General features: G+C 39.7%; 2 protein-coding genes across 4 annotated transcripts in view; one reads left to right on the forward strand and one right to left on the reverse strand.

The window, feature by feature from the left end:
* Positions 1–13,160, reverse strand: part of SALL1 (spalt like transcription factor 1) — a 34,854-nt gene extending 21,694 nt beyond the window's left edge. The window contains exon 1 of one of the 3 annotated variants that reach the window (XM_060788488.2): positions 13,000–13,160. In XM_060788488.2, the coding sequence (XP_060644471.2) occupies positions 13,000–13,075 (76 nt within the window). In that variant the 5' untranslated portion in view covers positions 13,076–13,160. Of the gene's footprint in view, positions 1–7,343; positions 7,944–9,877; positions 10,157–12,999 lie in introns of those variants that run through there. The other 2 variants (XM_060788487.2, XM_060788486.2) reach the window with 2 other exon arrangements.
* The window catches only part of LOC137097577 (uncharacterized), a 26,205-nt gene continuing 16,266 nt past the window's right edge, over positions 10,062–20,000 (forward strand). The window contains exons 1-2 of the mRNA XM_067471160.1: positions 10,062–10,139; positions 11,614–12,875. Coding sequence (XP_067327261.1) covers positions 10,062–10,139; positions 11,614–12,780 — 1,245 coding nt within the window. The 3' untranslated portion in view covers positions 12,781–12,875. The remainder of the gene's footprint in view (positions 10,140–11,613; positions 12,876–20,000) is intronic.

The raw sequence follows: 20,000 nt of genomic DNA on the forward strand, positions 1-20,000 counted from the left end.
ATACAAAAAGCAAAATTATACTTTGGTTTTCCCACTGCTCAATAATAGTCTCCGGATTTTCATGGATTGCTATTGACACGACTCCCAAGTTATCGTTTCCATTATAAATAGATAGATTTGCCCATTGAGACCAGACATAGCCTCTCTTTCTTTTGCACACCCACACCCACCCACACACATATATATACACAAAGCAAAATTATACTTTGGTTTTCCCACTGCTCAATAATAGTCTCCAGATTTTCATGGATTGCTATAGACACGACTCCCAAGTTTTTGTTTCCATGATAAATTGATAGATTTGCCCATTGAGACCAGACATAGCCTCTCTTTCTTTTGCACACACACACACACATACATATATATATATATACACAAAGCAAAATTATACATTGGTTTTCCTATTGCTCAATAATAGTTTCCGGATGTTCATGGATTGCTATAGACACGACTCCCAAGTTATCGTTTCCATTATAAACAGATAGATTTGCCCATTGAGACCAGACATATCCTTTCTTTCTTTTGCACACACTCATATACACAAAGCGAAATTATACTTTGTTTTCTCACTGCTCAATAATAATCTCTGGATTTTCATGGATTGCTATAGACACAACTCCCGAGTTATCGTTTCCATTATAAATAGATAGCTTTTCCCATTGAGACCAGACATAGTCTCTCTTTCTTTTGCACACACACACACACGCACACATATATGCACAAAGCAAAATTATACTTTGGTTTTCCCATTGCTCAATAATAGTTTCCGGATTTTCATGGATTGCTATAGACACAACTCCCAAAGTTATTGTTTCCATTATAAATACATAGATTTGCCCATTGAGACCAGACATAGCCTCTCTTTCTTTTGCACACACACATATGCACAAAGCAGAATTATACTTTGGTTTTCCAACTGCTCAATAATAGTCTCCGGATTTTCATGGATTGCTATAGACACGACTCCCGAGTTATCATTTCGATGATAAATAGATAGATTTGCCCATTTAGACCAGACATAGCCTCTCTTTCTTTTGCACACACACACACACATATACACAAAGCAAAATTATACTTTGGTTTTCCCACTGTTCAATGATAGTCTCCGGATTTTCATGGATTGCTATAGACACTACTTCCAAGTTATCATTTCCATTATAAATAGATATATTTTGCCCATTTAGACCAGACATAGTCTCTCTTTCTTGCACACACACACACACACACACACACATATGCACAAAGCAAAATTATACTTCTGAAAATGACCAGCTGCATTCCTATTTAAACACTAGTTGAGATTAAGGGGGGAAATGATAGGTTGTGAGGCAAGCTCTTCCCAATACGCTGATCAAGTTTTATTTCCTCCAGGAAAAGCAAGCAAAAAAATAAAATAAAATAAACTCCCACTGTGTACGATCCAAAATCTTTCCCAAATGAATTGTCCAACTGGAATTTAAATACCCATGATAAATATTTATTTAATATTTAAATATAATGACTGTTGGTTTTACTGGACCGTAATAAATATTGTTGTTGCTGTCTCATGATGCAGTTCAATAATATAAATAAGGCTATGGCAAACAGCACATTGCTGTTTCAAAAGGGAGGCAAACCTACCGAACTGTTAAGTTTGAATTCACGACTTGACAGTCTTTCCTAGGGATGATGGAAATGAACACTAGGTGGGGTTCCTGTCCCAAGCTTTCTCCACCCCAAAAAGTGGAGGCCGCTCTCATTGTTCCCCTTGACAAGCCCAAGAGGGGAAGCAAAGCAATATCTAAACTTTGCCTGCGTAAACATTGGCAAAGGAACAAGACACCAAATCCCTGTTGTTTGGAGGCGGAGGGAGGGAGGGAAGGAAAGAAAGAAAGAAGGAAAGAAAAAAAGAAAGAAAGAAGGGGGGAGAAGGGATTGTAGCAACTGGCTGTCAGTCTCGGCTTTGGGGGTCTGGCCTCCGAAGGGGTGGGTGGGTGACCAGGGAATAAGGGTGAGCCAAAGCAGCCCAGCTGATAAGGTACAAGGAAAACAAACCATCCGCTTCCTGCAAGGCTCTGCTTGGGGGTCACCGCCACGAGATTGAGCCGCATATTGTGATCTGAACTCTTGTCACCTTTGGCTGGAAGGAGTTTGGCAAAGGTTAAAACATCCAAACACTTGAGTTTTCCCTTGCGCCAACTTGGCCAAACTTCCTTGGCTGTTTGACCCAGGAAGGAGCATGTTCTGTTTACACCTTCTGACTTTTCCCTCTCCAATGGTGGTAGTCGGTTTTGTGTTTGGACAAGGCCCTCATGCAATTATCCAAAATGAATTCCCCTTTTCCGCCTCATTTTTCAATCTACTTCTCTTCCAGCCCGAAGAGTTCTGCTACGGTGACTTAGTTTTTGACACCTAAGAAGAGAAACCTATGCTCCTTTGAAAGGAATATTAGCAAAGGAAGCAAATATTGAATTGGGAGCAAGTCTTTATCAGAAGTTTGGAACTTTATTTTGCTCTTTACTTCCCAAGAAATAATTTGAGGTTTTATACTCTTTGAGTAAACCTGTTCTGGAAGAAGCTGTACATTATGTGCGGCACCCAAATTTTACTTAACTTCATAGTATATATTATATAGTTATTGTATTGTTACATATTACAAAAGAAAAGTTCCAAAGTAAGTTGATGGACCAAATTCTGGATTTAAAATGCTAAAATTCCTATAAAATCCAACACACACATTTGAAAACAAGTTTTCGTGATCCTCAATTTTGTTGGTGCTTGGAGTCCCCTTTAGGAGAGGAAAGCAGGATATGAATAAATACAATAATATAATATAATATATACTATGAAATTATCAAATGGTTAGGTAACATTTGGGAGATCACATAATGTACAACGTCTTCCAAAGCAGGTTTACTTCGAGAGTCAAAAACCTCCAATTATTTCATATCAATTGCCTCACTGCAATTTGGGGGCAAACCAATCTTAAGCATGTTTACGTGTGAGCAAATCTCACTTGTTTCAATGAGATTTATTTCCAGGGGAAAGTGTCACAGCCTCTTAATGGACGTACTCCTAAATTATCAGATGCAGCTGCAAGCCGGCAAAAGCAAGCATGCAAATACCCAATATTTCTATAGATCCGACCTGTAGAAACATCTGGACACATGTTGATATAATATGATTCAATGGTTAGGTAAAATTCATGAAATCACACAATGTACAACTTCTTCCAAAAGATGTTTACTTAGAGAGTCAAAAACCTCCAATTATTTCATATCAAGTGCCTCACTGCAATTTGGGAGCAAAACTGTCCTAAACGTATTTACGTGCGAGCAAATCCCATTTGTCTCAATGAGATTTATTGCCAGGTAAAAGTGTCGCAGACTCTTAAAGGTCTTACTCCTAAGTTCTCAGATGAAGCTGCAAGCCAGCAAAAGGAAGCATGCAAATATCAAATATTTCTATAGATCAGACCTGTAGAAATATCTGGATGCATGTTGATATAATATTTACTATGAGATGGTTGGATGGTTAAGTAAGATTCATGAGATCACACAATGTACAATTTCTTCCAAAACAGGTTTACTTAGAAAATAAAAAAAACCTCAAATTATTTCATATCAAGTGCCTCACTGCAAACCAGTCTTAAACATGTTTACGTGTGAGCAAATCCCACTTGTTTCAATGAGATTTATTTCCAGGGAAAAGTGTCAAAGCCTCTTAAAGGACTGACTCCTAAATTATCAGATGCAGCTGCAAGCCGGCAAAAGCAAGTATGCAAACATCCAATATTTCTATAGATCTGACCTGTAGAAATATCTGGACACACATTGATATAATATTTACTATGAGATGATTGGAAGGTTAAGTAAGATTCATGAGATCACATAATGTACAACTTCTTCCAAAAGACGTTTACTTAGAGTAAAAAACCTCCAATTATTTCATATCAAGTGCCTCACTGCAATTTGGGGGCAAACCTGTCTTAAACATATTTATGTGCGAGCAAATGCCATTTGTTTCAATGAGATTTATTGCCAGGTAAAAGTGTCACAGACTCTTAAAGGTCTTACTCCTAAGTTATCAGATGAAGCTGCAAGCCTGCAAAAGCAAGCATGTAAATATCCAATATTTCTATAGATCAGACCTGTAGAAATATCTGGACAAATATTGATATAATATTCACTATGAGATGATTGGATGTTTAAGTAAGATTCGTGAGATCACATAATGTACAACTTCTTCCAAAACAGGTTTGATTAGAGAGTCAAAAACCTCCAATTATTTCATACCATACTCCTAAATTATCAGATGATGCTGCAAGCCAGCAAAAGCAAGGATCCAGATGATCAATATTTCTATAGATCAGACCTGTAGAAATATCTGGACACATGTTGATACAGTATAATATTTACAATGAGACGATTGGATGGTTGAGTAAGATTTGTGAGATCACATAATGTACAACTTCTTCCAAAACAGGTTTGATTAGTCAAAAACCTCAAATTATTTCATACCATATTCCTAAATTATTAGATGTTGCTGCAAGCCAGCAAAAGCAAGCATGCAAATATCCAATATTTCTATAGATCAGACCTGGAGAAATATCTGAACACACGTTGATACAGTATAATATTTACTATGAGATGATTGAATAGTTGAGTAAGATTCGTGAGATCACATAATATACAACTTCTTCCAAAACAGGTTTACTTAGAGAATCAAAAGCCTCCAATTATTTCATACTCCTAAATTATTAGATGATGCTGCAAGCCGGCAAAAGCAAGCATGCAAATATCCAATATTTCTATAGATCAGACCTGTAGAAATATCTGGAGTGTGTGGTCAGGGAGATATTTCCATTCGAACATGAAATCTCAATGGAATTTCTTTTTCCTGTATCAAAAACTGGATCCTTTGCACCTTAAGCTCTCCGAAAACCACCGTTTTCTGCCACAATCTTTTCCACAGCGCGAATAGCTCTGCTCCAAAAATATGTTCCTGTGCTAAGATTAGACCATTAACCTCAAATAAGCGCCAACGAAAAGGCACACCCAGCTAGGATTCGAGGAAACTCTCAATTTGGAGCAAAAATCATACTCTTGTGCACGCTCAAAAAGTAATTCCCATTGCATTCACTTGGTTTATTCTTAGGTAAATGAGCATCGGATGAGCATTCTCAATTCCAAGGCATAGTTTTACAGTCTGGAGGTACATTCTCTTGCTAGCAGTCAGCAACTTGTTGAATGTGCTTTATGGCAAAGACTGTATCACTTCCAACGCAAAGCCAATTCCCATATTATTATTATTATTTTGGGAATCAGGAGCAGAGGATAAAGTCAGAAGACAAGCATGAGCAAAACCTTCAGAAGAAAAGACACACTGTGTAAACTCTCATTAGGCAAAGGGCTCAGGCATAAAAGACTCCACTGCAGGCCAAGAAATCTGATAAACCCAATCTTTGTAAACCGATTAGCAGGCAAAAACAAAACACAACAAATAAATCACCGCATAACCTTGCCCCAAAACGGGAAATGGCTTGCAAGGAATTATACCTTATATTCCTATGGCTAAATGAAGAGTGATAGGAAACACAGAAGTTTCAGGAGTATTTAATTGTCTTCCCTTAATCTCATCTTGACAGTCTCTTTCTCACACTCTCTTTCTCTCTCTCTGACTTACAGGTTGTTCACAATTCGAACGCATATAAAAGTTTCCAAAATATAAATCACACCAGAAGCGGAGCCGTCCTGATGGAGGGTGCCGGCAGGTTCATTGTATACCAATATTATTACAACATACTCAATCCTGTTAACACTTTGACAAAAACATGGCCTCCGGGCAACTTAGTCCAAGTTATTGTTCAAGCATGGAAGAGAGTGAGTTATAAGCGAAATGCATTACACAAAACACAACAGAGGAGAAAAAGAGCATTTTGGAAATGATTCCTTGAAAATTGCAAGGAAACAATGAAACAGCAAAAGGAAAAAAAACAGTTTGGTGCTTTGAAAGAAACACAACTGAACCGTGCATTGTATTCAGAGCCTGGTGTTTTGATGCAATCTTGTATTCTTTCCAATACATCCAGTTGACAGAAGAGGAGCAAAATCTCAAGATAAAATATTCAGGTATCTAGCAGTACTTTTTTAAAAAAACTCTAAAATCATAACAGTTAATAAAGAGCAACACTCAAAAACAGGGGAATTCCAGACAAGAAACAATCAGGGCCAGCTAATCACCCCCCAACAAAGGCAGTAAGAAGCCAGAACTTGAAACTGCTAGGCCATTAAATGCTAATGAAGGTGGCCAAATGAAACATTCACACCTACCTCAAGCAGACACAAGTTCTTCTCCTACCCTGGACATTATTCAACAGATATATAAACCCCGTTTTCCTAGTTTCCAATACACCTCACAATCTCTAAGGATGCCTGCCACAGATGCAGGTGAAACATCAGGAGAGAATGCTTCTGAAACATGGCCATACAGCCTGGAAAACTCTCAACAACCCAGTAAAAATTATTTTGTTTGCTTAGCTTTTTTTGGGATGAGAGATGCCCATGGGGGGAAAATGGATTTGAAGACTAACAGGATGGAATAGGGATGCAGCTCAGTTTTGGGCTTGGCAAATGAAAAAGAAGCTTTGCTTCATTGTGGAAGCAACAACCAAAAAGGAGAAAGTAAAAGAATACCAGATTCCCTCAAGTAGTTAAAAGCAGAAGTTTCTCTCCCACAAGAAAATATATCCTTTGGACTCAATAAAAGCCACAAAATTTTTGTGTGTGTTAACATCCCAGTGGAGAGAACTGCAGCCTCACAAAAAACAAAAAGGCAAATTGCATTCAATTGTCTTCCTGACATTTTAAGCATAGGAACAAATAGCAACATGGGAATGTTAATCAATTGGTTGGAAAGGACAGGCACAGACACAAAGTTTCAAGATAATCTTTTTTCCTCTCTCTCTCTAGACATCTCCAAATAATATTTGTAATATATTAATAATATATTTATTAATTATTATTTATTAATAATTATACACATATTATATATATGAATAATATATAGGTAATATCTTTGTATAATATAGAAAGAGCTGAAAGAAAAGCTTGGAACAGAAACTTTGAAAAGTTGGGCAGCCAAATGAGCTGCTCAAAGGAAAACGCATCTCTCGGTGGCTGTATATGAAAATATACAGTCCTTGAAAAGTAGAAAAGTCGTTTTCTTATTTCGGAAAGCGTATTTGATGTACACAAAAGGATGTTGGGGGCTACATTTACAATGCTGATGAAGATGAAAGGAGGAGAGGCGCAAAGCTGGCATGAAAAGGCCAAATCAAAGGCTTTCGGTGCCCTCAAACTTACCTCTCAGTTTGGGGGAGGGCAAGGGCTGGTGGGCCAGTTGACCCTTTGTTGGCTGAGCTGGGACCATTTCCTTGCAAAACAAGAGTGAGGGCGAAGGAGAGAAATGGCCCTTGGAAGAGGAACCCATGCAGTTCATCCTCCAATATGATTCTCCCTGCTCCAAAAGGCTTGGCACCAAGCAGGGCTTTAGAGATGGAGATTTGAGGATCTACAGAAGGAAGGTAATCTCGGAGGCAAAAGCCTTCCATGTATGTATAGTTGGAGAGTCGGAGACATCACTTGGAAGTCACCTCAAACACAATAATGTGGGCAAAATAATCTCAGAGGCTAAACTCTTCCATTTATGTATATTTGGAGAGTTGGAGACGTCACTTGGAAGCCACCTCAAACACAACAATGTGAGCAAAATAGTCTTAGAGGCGAAAGTCTTCTATTTATGTATAGTTGGAGACATCACTTGGAAGTCACCTCAAACACAATAATGTGAGCAAAATAATCTCGGAGGCTAAACTCTTCTATTTATGTATTGCTGGAGAGTTGGAGACATCACTTGGAAGTCACCTCAAACACAATAATGTGAGCAAAATAATCTTGGAGGCGAAACTCTTCTATTTAGGAGAGTTGGAGACATCACTTGGAAGTCACCTCAAACACAATAATGTGAGCAAAATGATTTTGAAGGCGAAACTCTTCTATTTATGTATAGTTGGAGAGTTGGAGACATCACTTGGAAGTCACCTCAAATACAAAAATGTGAGCAAAATAATCTCGGAGGCTAAACTCTTCTATATATGTATACTTGTAGAGTCGGAGACATCACTTGGAAGTCATCTCAAACACAACATATGTGAGCAAGATAATCTCAGAAGCGAAACCCATTTATATACAATTGAAAAGTCTTCAGAGACATCACTTGGAAGTCATCTCAAACATAATAATGTTGTGCATGAAACGAAAGTGAGTGCCCAAGCAATGGAGTGCAAAGAAACTTAAGAATCAATCACAACAACAGCTCTCCAAAGTTGCCACACTCTCAAGGCAACTTTTGGAGCATTTTGAGATTTCTGGGTGATAGCCTTAAAACGGACACGGTTAATAATACTAATAATACTACTAATACGACTAAGAACAACAACAACAATAATAATCTTTATTTATATTCTGCCCTATCTCCCCAGAGAGCCTCAGTGCAGATTCCAAACATAAACATTTATTTTCTGCCTTCCCTTATTCATCCTTTCAACAGAGCCATAGATCTCTTCTTGGTCCAAATATGGAATCATGATGCCTCCAAATGAAGGCACCCCCTCCCAACATTATGGTCTATTTTGGTTGGGCTGGGGAGTCTAATTCAGATAGGGAAGGTTAGAGAGATGTGAGAGCCATCTCTCAGAGCAATTTGGGGCCTAAGAAGGTGGCCATTGTTAAGTCACCCCCAACTCTCATAAGAAGGTGGCTAGGAAAGCCTTCTCCAAGGCAAAAGGCACATTGGTCCAAAAAGAAAGTCTCAAAGTTGAGCCACCTTTGCCTAAAGCTAAAGGGAGGGCATCCTTCGGTTCCTTCCCTTTCTTTTCCTTCCCTTCCCTTTACTTTCCTTTTCTCCCCTCTTTCCTTCCTTCTCCTTTCATTCCCTCTCCTTTCTTTTCCTTCTCCCTTTCCTTCCTTCTCCTTTCGTTTCCATTCCTTTTCCTTCTCCCTTTCCTTCCTTCTCCTTTCTTTTTTTCCTTCCCTCTCCATTCCTTCCCTTCCCTCTCCTTTCTTTTCCTTCTCTCTCTCTTTCCTTCTCCTTTCTTTTCCTTCTCTTTCTTTTCTTTTCCTTTCCTTCCCTCTTCTTCCTTTTCCTTCTCTCTTTCTTTCCTTCTCCTCCCTTCTCCTTTCCTTCCCTCTTTCCTTCCTTCTCCTTTCTTTTCCTTCCCTTTCCTTCCCTCTCCTTTCTTTTCCTTCTCTCTTTCCTTTCTTTTCCTTCCCTCTCCTTTACTTTCCTTCCCTTTTCTTTTTTTCCTTCTCTCTTTCTTTTCCTTTCCTCTCTTTTCCTTCCTTCTTCTTCCTTCTCCTTTCTTTTCCTTCCCTCTCCTTCCCTTTCCTCTCCTTTCCTTTCTGCTCCATTCCTTTCCTTCTTTCTTTCCTTTCCTTTCTTCTCCTTTCCACCAAACACTCTCCAAAGGTCCTGACTCCAGCTTCTCTATCCCGACAAACTTTTGCTTCCCCGTCCTTTCCTGCCAAACCCTCCGTCCCAAAACTCTGTTGTCCCGCAATGTTGCAAAGGAAAAGAAGAGCCCAAAGAGGATCCACACTGTACTTTGCAGACTCCGTGAATGCGCTTTGAGTTGCCCAGGGCGCAATGCTAGAAGAGCATCCTGAGGGTTGCGGCTGGGCGCAAAGGAGGCCGGAGAGAGGTGAAACTACACCTCCCAGGCCTGGAGTCGAACTGGATGAGCCCTACAGTGTGGACGGACCCAGAAGGGAGCAAGGAAAGAGAAGAGGCAGGAGGAGAAACCTTCCTGGGATGCCTCCTTCTCCCCAGAAGAGTTTACCTGAGCATCCTTGCGGGGACTTTTTGGAGGTCCTTTTCTCTCCTTCCTCCTGAGTGGCTTGCTTTCCCTCCTTTCCCCAAATCTCTTGAGTGTAGAGGGGGAGCCTCATCTTCTGCCTCATCCCCCCCCCCCCTCAAACAGCAACACAAAAACCTTCTCCCCCCTAAATAAGAAGCCAAATAAGATGGCCTTCCTTTCCTTTCTGGAGCTGCTGCTGTTCCTTCTTCTTCTTCCTCCCTGGGATTCGGGGTTCAAGGCACACGCATCGCTCTGCCCCCCCCCTCCCAAAAAAAGAGGTCGTCCCCTCCCTTCATTCGCTCAACTCAACCCCTAACCCCCCCCCCCCCCGCATCCTTCCCCAGTCGCGATTTAATAATCCGGATTCGCAGGCACAGCTCTCCAGGCAGCGGGGCTCTCTTTTCCCCAACTCCCTTTTCCAACCCTATTTAGAACTCACGGAGACTGAAGAAGAGAAGCCCAGAAACTGGAAAGAAGACAGAGGGAAGGAAAAAGAGAAAGAAGGAAAGAAGGGACAGGAGCCGAAACGACAAATGGATTTCGCTTCGGATTTCAGCCGGGGAACCCATCTCCTCTTCCCCTCCTAAAGGCCCAACACGCATCTTTCCCACAACTCGCTTCATTTCTTACTTTTCTTTCCTCCTTTTTTTCCACCTTCCTTCCTTCTTTCCTTGCTTTCTCCTCTCTTTCCTTCCTTCTTCACTTCACTCCTTTCTCTTTCCTTCTTCTCTTCCCTTCCTTCCCCAACTCTTTCCTTCTTCCTTCTCTTTTTTCCTTCTCACTTCCTTCTTCCCTTCCTTCCTTCTCTCTTTTCTTCCTTCTGAACTCCTTTCTTTTTTCCCTTCCTTCCTTCCTCCCTTCTTCCTTCCTTTCTCTTTCCTTCTTCCCTTCCTTCCCTCCCTTCCTGACTCTTTCCTTCTTCCTTCCTTTCCTTCCTTCCTTCTTCTCTTCCTTCCTTTCACCTCTTTCCTTCCTTCTGAACTTTCTTTCCTTCCTGCTTTCTTTCCCCACTTCTTCCCTTTCTTCCTTTCTCTTCCCTTCCTGCTTCTCACTACCTTTTTCCTTTCCTTCCTTTCGCCTCCCTTTCCTTCCTTCTAAACTTTCTTTCCTCCCTTCTTCCCTTTCTTCCTCTTTCCCTTTCTCTTCCTTCTTCTGTCTCACTTCCTTCCTAACTCCTTCCTTTCTTTCCTTCTGTCCTCCTTGCTTTCCGTCCTTCCGTCTTCCCTTCCTTTCTCTTCTTTCCTTCCTTCTGTCCTCTTTTCTCCCCTTTCCTTCTTCCCTTCCTTCCGTCTCTCTTTCTTTCTGTCCTTCTTTCTTTCTTTCCTCTCTTCTTCCCTTCCCTTCCTCAATTCTTTCCTTCTCACTTCCTTCCTTTCTCCATTCTTTCCTTCCTTCCTTCTTTCCCTCTTCCCTTCCTTCTCCCTCTTTTCCTCTCTGAAATCAAATTTGAAGGGAAAAGGAAGTGGGGAAAAAGTCGGAAAACTTCGAGTGCAAGCTCTCTCTTTTTGCTTCCCGGTCGCCGAGGCAGCACAAGAGAGGCCGGAAAGTAACTCGGAGGAGAGTTTGAAGGGTGGTGGTGGTGGGTCGGGAAAGAGCTCGGTTTCCACGCGCAAACCCCCCACCTGAGTGGGAAGGGAGGGGAGGGAAGGAGGGGGCGCGGCTCCTCGACAGAGATCCAGGCAAAAAAAAAAAGAGGGGGGGGTGGTTTTCAGGATTAGATCCGGATTGTAGAGAACGAGCCCGAGCAAGGGAAGCGTCTCCCCAATAGTCCAGCTGACCGGCTTGGCTTCCTTCTCCAGCATTTTCTCTTTCTTTCTTTCTTTCTTTCCTTCCTTCTTTTCTTTCCCTCCTTCCTTCTTTCCTCCCTTCCTTCCCTCCTTTCTTTCTTTCATTCCTTCCTTCCTTTTTCTTTCATTCCTTGCTTCTTTCCTTCTTTCTTACCTTCCTTCCCCTCCGTTCCTCCTTTCTTTTCTTATTTCCTTCTTTTTTCTTTCCTTCCTTCCTTCTTTCTTTCATTCCGTTCTTCCCTTTTTCTGTCATTCCTTCCTTCTTTCCTTCCTTTTTCTTTCCTTCCTTCTTTCCATTCTTCCTCCTTTCCTTCCTTGTTTCTTTCTTTCCTTCCTTCTCTCCTTCCTTTTCCTCTCTTTCCCTTTCCAAAACTCCAGCTGATCCACTTCTCCTCTTCTTTCAGCCTTCTCTCTCTCTTTCCTTCCTTCTTTCCTCCTTTTCTTCCTTCTTTCCCTCTTTCTCTCTGTTGGGCTCATTTTCTCCCTCTTCCTTTTCCTCTCTTTCTCTTTCCAAAACTCCAGCTGATCCACTTCTCCTCTTCTTTCAGCCTTCTCTTTCTTTCTTTCCCTCCTTCTCTCCCTCTTCCTTTTCCTGTCTTTCCCTTTCAAAAACTCCAGCTGATCCACTTCTATTCTTTTCCACTCTTTCTTTCTTTCCTTCTTTCCTTCCTTCCTTTTCTCCTTTCCTTCCTTCTTTCCCTCTTTCTCTCTTTTGGGTTCCTTCTCTCCCTCTCCCTTTTTCTCTCTTTCTTTCTTCCCCCCTTCTCTGGGCTCTCCTTCCCTCCCCTCCTCCTCTTCCTCCTCAAGGTAAGTTCCTTCTATTTCCCTTCTCCTCTTCAGCCTTCTCTCTTTCTCTCTTTCCTTCCTTCCTTCTTTCCTTCCTTCCTTTTCTCCTTTCCTTCCTTCTTTCCCTCTTTCTCAGTGTCCGCTCCTTCTCTCCCTCTTCCTTTTCCTCTTTCCCTTTCAAAAACTCCAGCTGATCCACTTCTCCTCTTCTTTCAGCCTTTTCTCTTTCCTTCCTTCCTTCCTTCCTTCCTTCTTTCCCTCCTTCTCTCCCTCCTCCTTTTCCCCTCTTTCCCCTTCCAAAAGTCCAGCTGATCCACTTCTTTTCCAGTCTTCTCTTTCTCTCTCTCTCTCTTTCTTTCTTTCCCCCTTCTCTGGGCTCCCCTCCCCTCCTCTTCCTCCTCCTCAAGGTAAGTTCCTTCTATTTCCCTTTGGCTTAGAGTGGGGAAAGAGTGAGGGGTCGTGGGGGGGAAGAGAGAGAGAGAGGGATGGGGAAAGAGAGAGAAAGAGAGAAGAGAGCAGGCGGGCTCTTACCATGGCGCTGCGCCCTCGAGGCCAGCTCGGGCTGGGATTGGAAATGCTGCGGCTTCGCTTGTTTCCTCCGCGACATGCTGGCGCAAACATCAGCTGAGGCAGAATAAAAAATTGCCAAAAAAAAATCGGCTCAAAATTACGGAAATCGAGAGCTTTGCCTCCCTCCCTCCCCTCCCTCCCTCCTGGCTCTTCCCCTCCCTCCCTTCCCTCCCTCCTGCGCATGTGTCTCCCTCTAATTGCGATGATCAATAATGCATTGCGATTAATCAGACCCGGAGAGGCGGGGAGGGCGCAGGAGGGAGAGGGAGAGGGGAGGGGGCCCCGTCCCAGCTCTATTCAAACCGGCTCGCTTTCTCACCCACCCCGCGCCCATTGGCCCGCCCCGCCTGTCGCTCCAGAGCCCGGCCGCCAATCAGAGGCGCTCCGCCTTCGGGCACCAAAAGGTCCCGCCCCCTTGAAATCTCTCTCGCCCGCATTTGGGTTGCCGCGCCCGCCCGCGCGCTTTTTGGCCTCTCCCAGCTGTTGGCCACAGTTTGCATTGCTTTCTTCTCTCCCACCGCCCTTCTTTTGACTCTTACCAACTTTTGGCTCCGGCTCCTAAAGGGAATGTATTCCTTTCCACCTCAAACAAATAAATAAAAGGCCCCCTCGGTTTCCCAAGTTGTTGTGCATCTCTTGGGAGGGCTTTGATTGTGTCTTCCTACCCTGCGGCTGGACGGGTATCTGTTGGGAGGGCTTTCATTGTGTCTTCCTATCTTATGGATGGGTCTCTCTTAACTTTAGGATTCTATTACTCCCTCTCTTCCCCCTCCCCCTCAGTTGTTGTGAAGAGGCTGGACGGGCATCTCTTGGGAAGGCTTTGATTGTGTCTTCCTATCTTATGGGGGGTGGGGGTGTCTCTCTTAACTCTAGGATCCTATTATTTCCCTCTCTTCCCCCTCCCCTTCAGTTTCCCAAGTTGTTGAGGAGAGGCTGGACAGGCATCTCTTGGGAGGGATTTGATTGTGTCTTCCTACCTTTGGAGGGGGGTCTCTCTTAACTATTATTCCCTCTCTTCTCCCTCCCAGACAGTTTCCCAAGTTGTTTAGCAGATGCTGAATGGACATCTCTTGGGAGGGCTTTGATTGTGTCTTCCTACCTTGCGGCTGGACGGGTATCTGTTGGGAGGGCTTTGATTGTGTCTTCCTACATTGTGTGTGTGTGGGGGGGTCTCTCTTAACTCTAGGATTCTATTATTCCCTCTCCTCCCCCTCCCCGTCAGTTGTTGTGGAGAGGCTGGGCGGGCATCTATTGGGAGGGCTTTGATTGTGTCTTCCTATCTTATGGGAGGGTTTTGATTGTGTCTTCCTATCTTATGGGGGGAGGGGTCTCTCTTAACTCTAGGATTCTATTATTCCCTCTCTTCCCCCTCCTCCTCAGTTGTTGTGCAGAGGCTGGACGGGCATCTCTTGGGAGGGCTTTGATTGTGTCTTCCTACCTTTGGGGGGGGGGGGTCTTTTAACTCAATATTTCTATTATCCCCTCTCTTCCCCCTCCCCGTCAGTTTCCCAAGTTGTTGTGCAGAGGCCGGACGGGCATCTCTTGGGAGGGCTTTGATTGTGTCTTCCTACCTTGGGGGGAGGTCTCTCTCTTAACTCTAGAATTCTATTATCCCCTCTCTTCACAAACACCCCTCTTTTTCATGCACTTTTCTGGCCTTTTGCAAGGATTTTCCACAGTTGTTTTCTAAAAAATAGTTTTTATTAAAAAAAATTCAGACGTATATATGAAAAATAAAAATAGATTTTCCACAATTCTTTGCAAGCACAGAGTTGAGGGAAGGAAATGATCCTAAATTGCCTTTGTTTCTTGCGAATTGATATATATAATTTAGACTAAAGGATATCCATCTCCAGAGCTGAACCCATGAAAAGAAAGCACAATATATGACTTTATCATATTCATAAATATAGTTGACCATCATATAGATGTATATGTATATTCATATATATGACCATCATATCCATATATATATGTATATATATATATGACTTCAACGTATTCAGAAATATATATGACCATCATATATATGTATATGCATATATGTTTATGTGTATATACATGATTACGATATTATATATATATATATATATATATATATATGACTTTCATAATATTCATAGATATATATGACTGTCATATTCATATATATATATATGACGTTCATCATATATGTGTGTGTGTGTGATGATCATATTCGTATATATATATATATATATATATGATCATCATATATGTGTGTGTGTGTGTGTGTGTGTGTGTGTGTTTGTGTATGGCATCATCATGTTCATAAATATATATGACCGTCATACACACACACACACACACACATATATATACCATCATATTCATATATATATATATATATATATATATATATGACCATCATATTTCGATAGATAGATACATAGATAGATATGATCTTCATCATATTCATATATTCAGATATCTATATCTATATATATATATGGATAGATATATAGATATAGATATATACCATCATATTCATATATATATATATATATATATATGACCATCATATTTAGATAGATAGATGCATAGATAGATATGATCTTCATCATATTCATATATTCAGATATAGATAGATAGATAGATATACCATCATATTCAGATATATATGACTTCATCATATTCAGATAGATAGATATGATCTCCATCATATTCATATATATAGATATATAGATATATATTTAGATATAGATATATACTATCATATTCAGATATATATGACTTCTTATTATTCACATATATATGACCATCATATTCAGATAGATAGATATGATCTTCATCATATTCATACATATATATAGATAGATATAGATATATATTTAGAGATATAGATATATACCATCATATTCAGATATATATGACTTCATCATATTCAGATAGATAGATAGATCTGATCTTCATCATATTTCTATATATAGATATATATTTAGATATATAGATATAAACCATCATATTCAGATATATATGACTTCATATTATTCATATATATATGACCATCATATTCAGATAGATAGATACATAGATAGATATGATCTTCATCATATTCATACATATATATAGATAGATATATATTTAGATATATAGATATAGATATATACCATCATATTCAGATATATATGACTTCATCATATTCAGATAGATAGATATATATGATCTTCATCATATTCATACATATAGATATATAGCTATATATTTAGATATATATAGATATATACTATCATATTCAGATATATATGACTTCTTATTATTCACATATATATGACCATCATATTCAGATAGATAGACATGATCTTCATCATATTCATATATATGTGTGTGTGTGTGTGTGTGTGTGTGTGTGTACTTCATCATAAATGAATGGAGTCCCAAATGCAATACAGTCCAAAATCCGGAGAAAAAAACAAAACTCGGTCTTCCAAACACTTCTCTTCCCAAGGCATTTTAGAAAATACATTATTTTAAAATGTATCTTAAAGAATGTAAATATGTCTACTAAAATGGAACTATTTAAAATATGCATGTGTGCCTGCGTTGGCATGCTGTTTCAGCAAACAGTTTGATCTCTCCCATCCTAATAATAATAATAATTCCCCCTTCAATGATCATGGTTATCATCCAAAGATATTGTTAATATGTAAGGATAATCTGCAGTTTTGCTAAAAGGCAAGGAAGATACATATTAATACCCAAGTTTTGTGTCGGAGGAGAAGGCGGGTTGCTTAAAGCGACTCAAAGAGTTGCAGGCTTTCAATGGAAATTCCCTCCTAAAGCCTAAAGAATCAAAAGCAAAGCAGGAATTGTGGAGTTTGGGATGCTAAGCAGGGCCAGCCTTGGTCGGTGCTTGGAGGGGAGACCGGCAAGGAATGCTGTCGGCTCTGTTTCAATGGAACTCCTTATGAGATCCATTGAAGCCTTCAAGGCGCATTCACACAGGCAGAAGCCGCAATGAGCCGGGTTCTTTCTCTCTCTCCTCTCTGAAAGAAAGGAAAGAAGGGGAAAGCCTTAGGAAAGGAAGGAAAGAAGGCTTCGGCTCTGGAGCTCTTGGGGTGGAGGGCCGAGGAGAGGACTACACCTCCCAGAATCCCATCGCATGCAATGCGGTATCAAGCCGCATTCATTCCACACTGGAAGAGAGAGGTGCAGCTTTTCCTTCCTCAGTAAAAGGAGGCACTTCGAGCTGTGTTTTGGCTTTTTCACCACCTCTTTGGGGATTGAAAAAATTCAGTTCAAAAAGAGCATTTAATTTAATAATAATAATAATAATAATAATAATAATATTTTGGGATTTTAAAAATCAGTGTAAAAGATCATTTAATTTATTATTATTATTGTTATTATTATTATTATATTTTGGAACTTTAAAAACAGTTTTAAAAGAGCATTTAATTTAATAATAATAATAATATTTTGGGATTTTAAAAATCAGTGTAAAAGATCATTTAATTTATTATTATTATTATTATTATTATTATTACTATATTTTGGAACTTTAAAAACACTTTAAAAGAGCATTTAATTTAATTTAATAATAATAATAATAATAATATTTTGGGATTTCCAAAATCAATGTAAAAGGTCATATAATTTATTATTATATTTTGGGATTTTAAAAACAGTTTAAAAAGAGCATTTAATTTAATAATAATAATAATTTGGCTAAAAGATCATTTAATGTATTATTATTTCCCAAATTATTATTATTATTATTATGGAATTTTAAATATTAATTTAGAAGAGCATTGAATTTATTAGTATTATTATTATTAACCAAAATATTATTATTATTATCAGATTTTAAACATTAATTTAAAAGAACATTTAATTTATTATTATTATTTCCCGAATTATTATTATTATTATTATTATTATTAGATTTTACTATTACTATTAGATTTTACTATCAGATTTTTAAAATTAATTTAAAAGACCATTTAATTGATTATTATTATTTACCAAATTATTATTATTATGAGATTTTAAAATTAATTTAAAAGACAATTTAATTGATTATTATTTATCAAATTATTATTATTATTATTATTATGAGATTTTAAAATTAATTTAAAAGAGCATTTAATTGATTATTATCATGATCAATAATAATTTAAATAATATTTTGCGATTTTAAGCAATCAGTTAAAAGAGCATTTAATTGATTATTATTATTAATAATAATATACTTTAATAATATTTTGGGATTTTATACAATCAGTTAAAAGAGCATTTAATTTATAATAATTAATATTTTTAAAATAATAATCAGTTTAAAAGAGCATTTATTTTTTAACAATTGTAATAATAATAATAATAATAATTACATTTTAATTATTATTAAAATTATTATTATTATTATTATTACAAATTAAATGCTCTTTTTGAACTGTGATTATTATTACTAAAAATAACAAAAAGAAGATCGGGAATATCTTCGCCAGGTCTAGTTTCTAAGTCTCTTCTTGGACTTCAATTTGCCACCTCTACATTGGGAAAAGTAACTTCCAACTTTGGGGATGCTGGGAGCTGTAGTTCTGGGGTCACGTGACTTCTTAATAGGATCCACCTTGGCTCCTTTCCTCCCTCTCTTCCTCTCCATCCATCAAGGTGTTGAAAAGACCTTCTTTCTTCCTTCCTTTCTTCCTTCCTTCCTTCCTCCTTTTTCCCCCTCCAAGCTTCACACATTCCCAGGATAATTATGGCAAACTTTTTTTTCTTTCTTTTCCCCTTCCTAACCCGCCAATAAAGAGCAAGGCGGGCTTAGTCCCATCAGCGGCGGCTCCGATTGGCTGGGACCCACGTCTATCTTCTTAATGAGGCAGAGGAGGTGGGGGCGGAAACGGGTCTCCCTCGGGGCTGGAGGGGGCGTGGCCAAGGGTTAGGGGGCGGGGCCTCAAGCCAGAGAAGTGACAGTGGCACCCAAAGCTACACTCTGTTTTCTAGGCAAGGGCGGGGAGGACTTCATCTCGCCTTTTTACTGTTTTCCAGAACTCAGTTGAACTCCTATTTTCTCATGCCTACTTGACGGAAGACCTTCCTTCCTTCCTTCCTTCCTTTCTTTTCCTCCCCAGTTAATCCCTCTGTTATTCACCTCCTTTCTTTCTTTCTTCTTTCTTTCTTTCCCTTCCCACTACATCTCTCTGTAATTCACCTCCTTTCTTTCTTTCTTCCCTTCTTTTTCTTTCTTTCCCTCCCCACTACATCCCTCTGTTATTTACCTCCTTCCTTCTTTCTTTTCTTTCCCTCCTCACTTCATCCCTCTGTTATTGACCTCCTTCCTTCCTTCCTTTGTTTCCCTCCTCACTTCATCCCTCTGTTATTTACCTCCTTCCTTCCTTCCTTTGTTTCCCTCCTCACTTCATCCCTCTGTTATTGACCTCCTTCCTTCCTTTCTTTCCCTCCTCACTTCATCCCTCTGTTATTTACCTCCTTCCTTCCTTTCTTTCCCTCCTCACTTCATCCCTCTGTTATTGACCTCCTTCCTTCCTTCCTTTGTTTCCCTCCTCACTTCATCCCTCTGTTATTTACCTCCTTCCTTCCTTTCTTTCCCTCCTCACTTCATCCCTCTGTTATTGACCTCCTTCCTTCCTTCCTTTGTTTCCCTCCTCACTTCATCCCTCTGTTATTTACCTCCTTCCTTCCTTCCTTTGTTTCCCTCCTCACTTCATCCCTCTGTTATTTACCTCCTTCCTTCTTTCCTTTCTTCCTTTCCCTCCTCACTTCATCCCACTGTTATTCACTTCCTTCCTTCCTTCCTTCCTTCCTTCCTTCCCCTCCCCAGTTCATCCCTCTGTTATTCACCTCCTTCCTTCCTCCCTCCTTTCCTTCCTTCCTTCCTTCTTCTTTCTTTCTTTCTTTCTTTCTTTCCCTCCCCACTACATATTTCTGTAATTCACCTCCTTCCTTCCTTCCTTCCTTCCTTCCTTCCTTCCTTCCTT

This window comes from Anolis sagrei, chromosome 8, assembly GCF_037176765.1.
Source record: "Anolis sagrei isolate rAnoSag1 chromosome 8, rAnoSag1.mat, whole genome shotgun sequence".
Classification (NCBI taxonomy): domain Eukaryota; kingdom Metazoa; phylum Chordata; class Lepidosauria; order Squamata; family Dactyloidae; genus Anolis; species Anolis sagrei.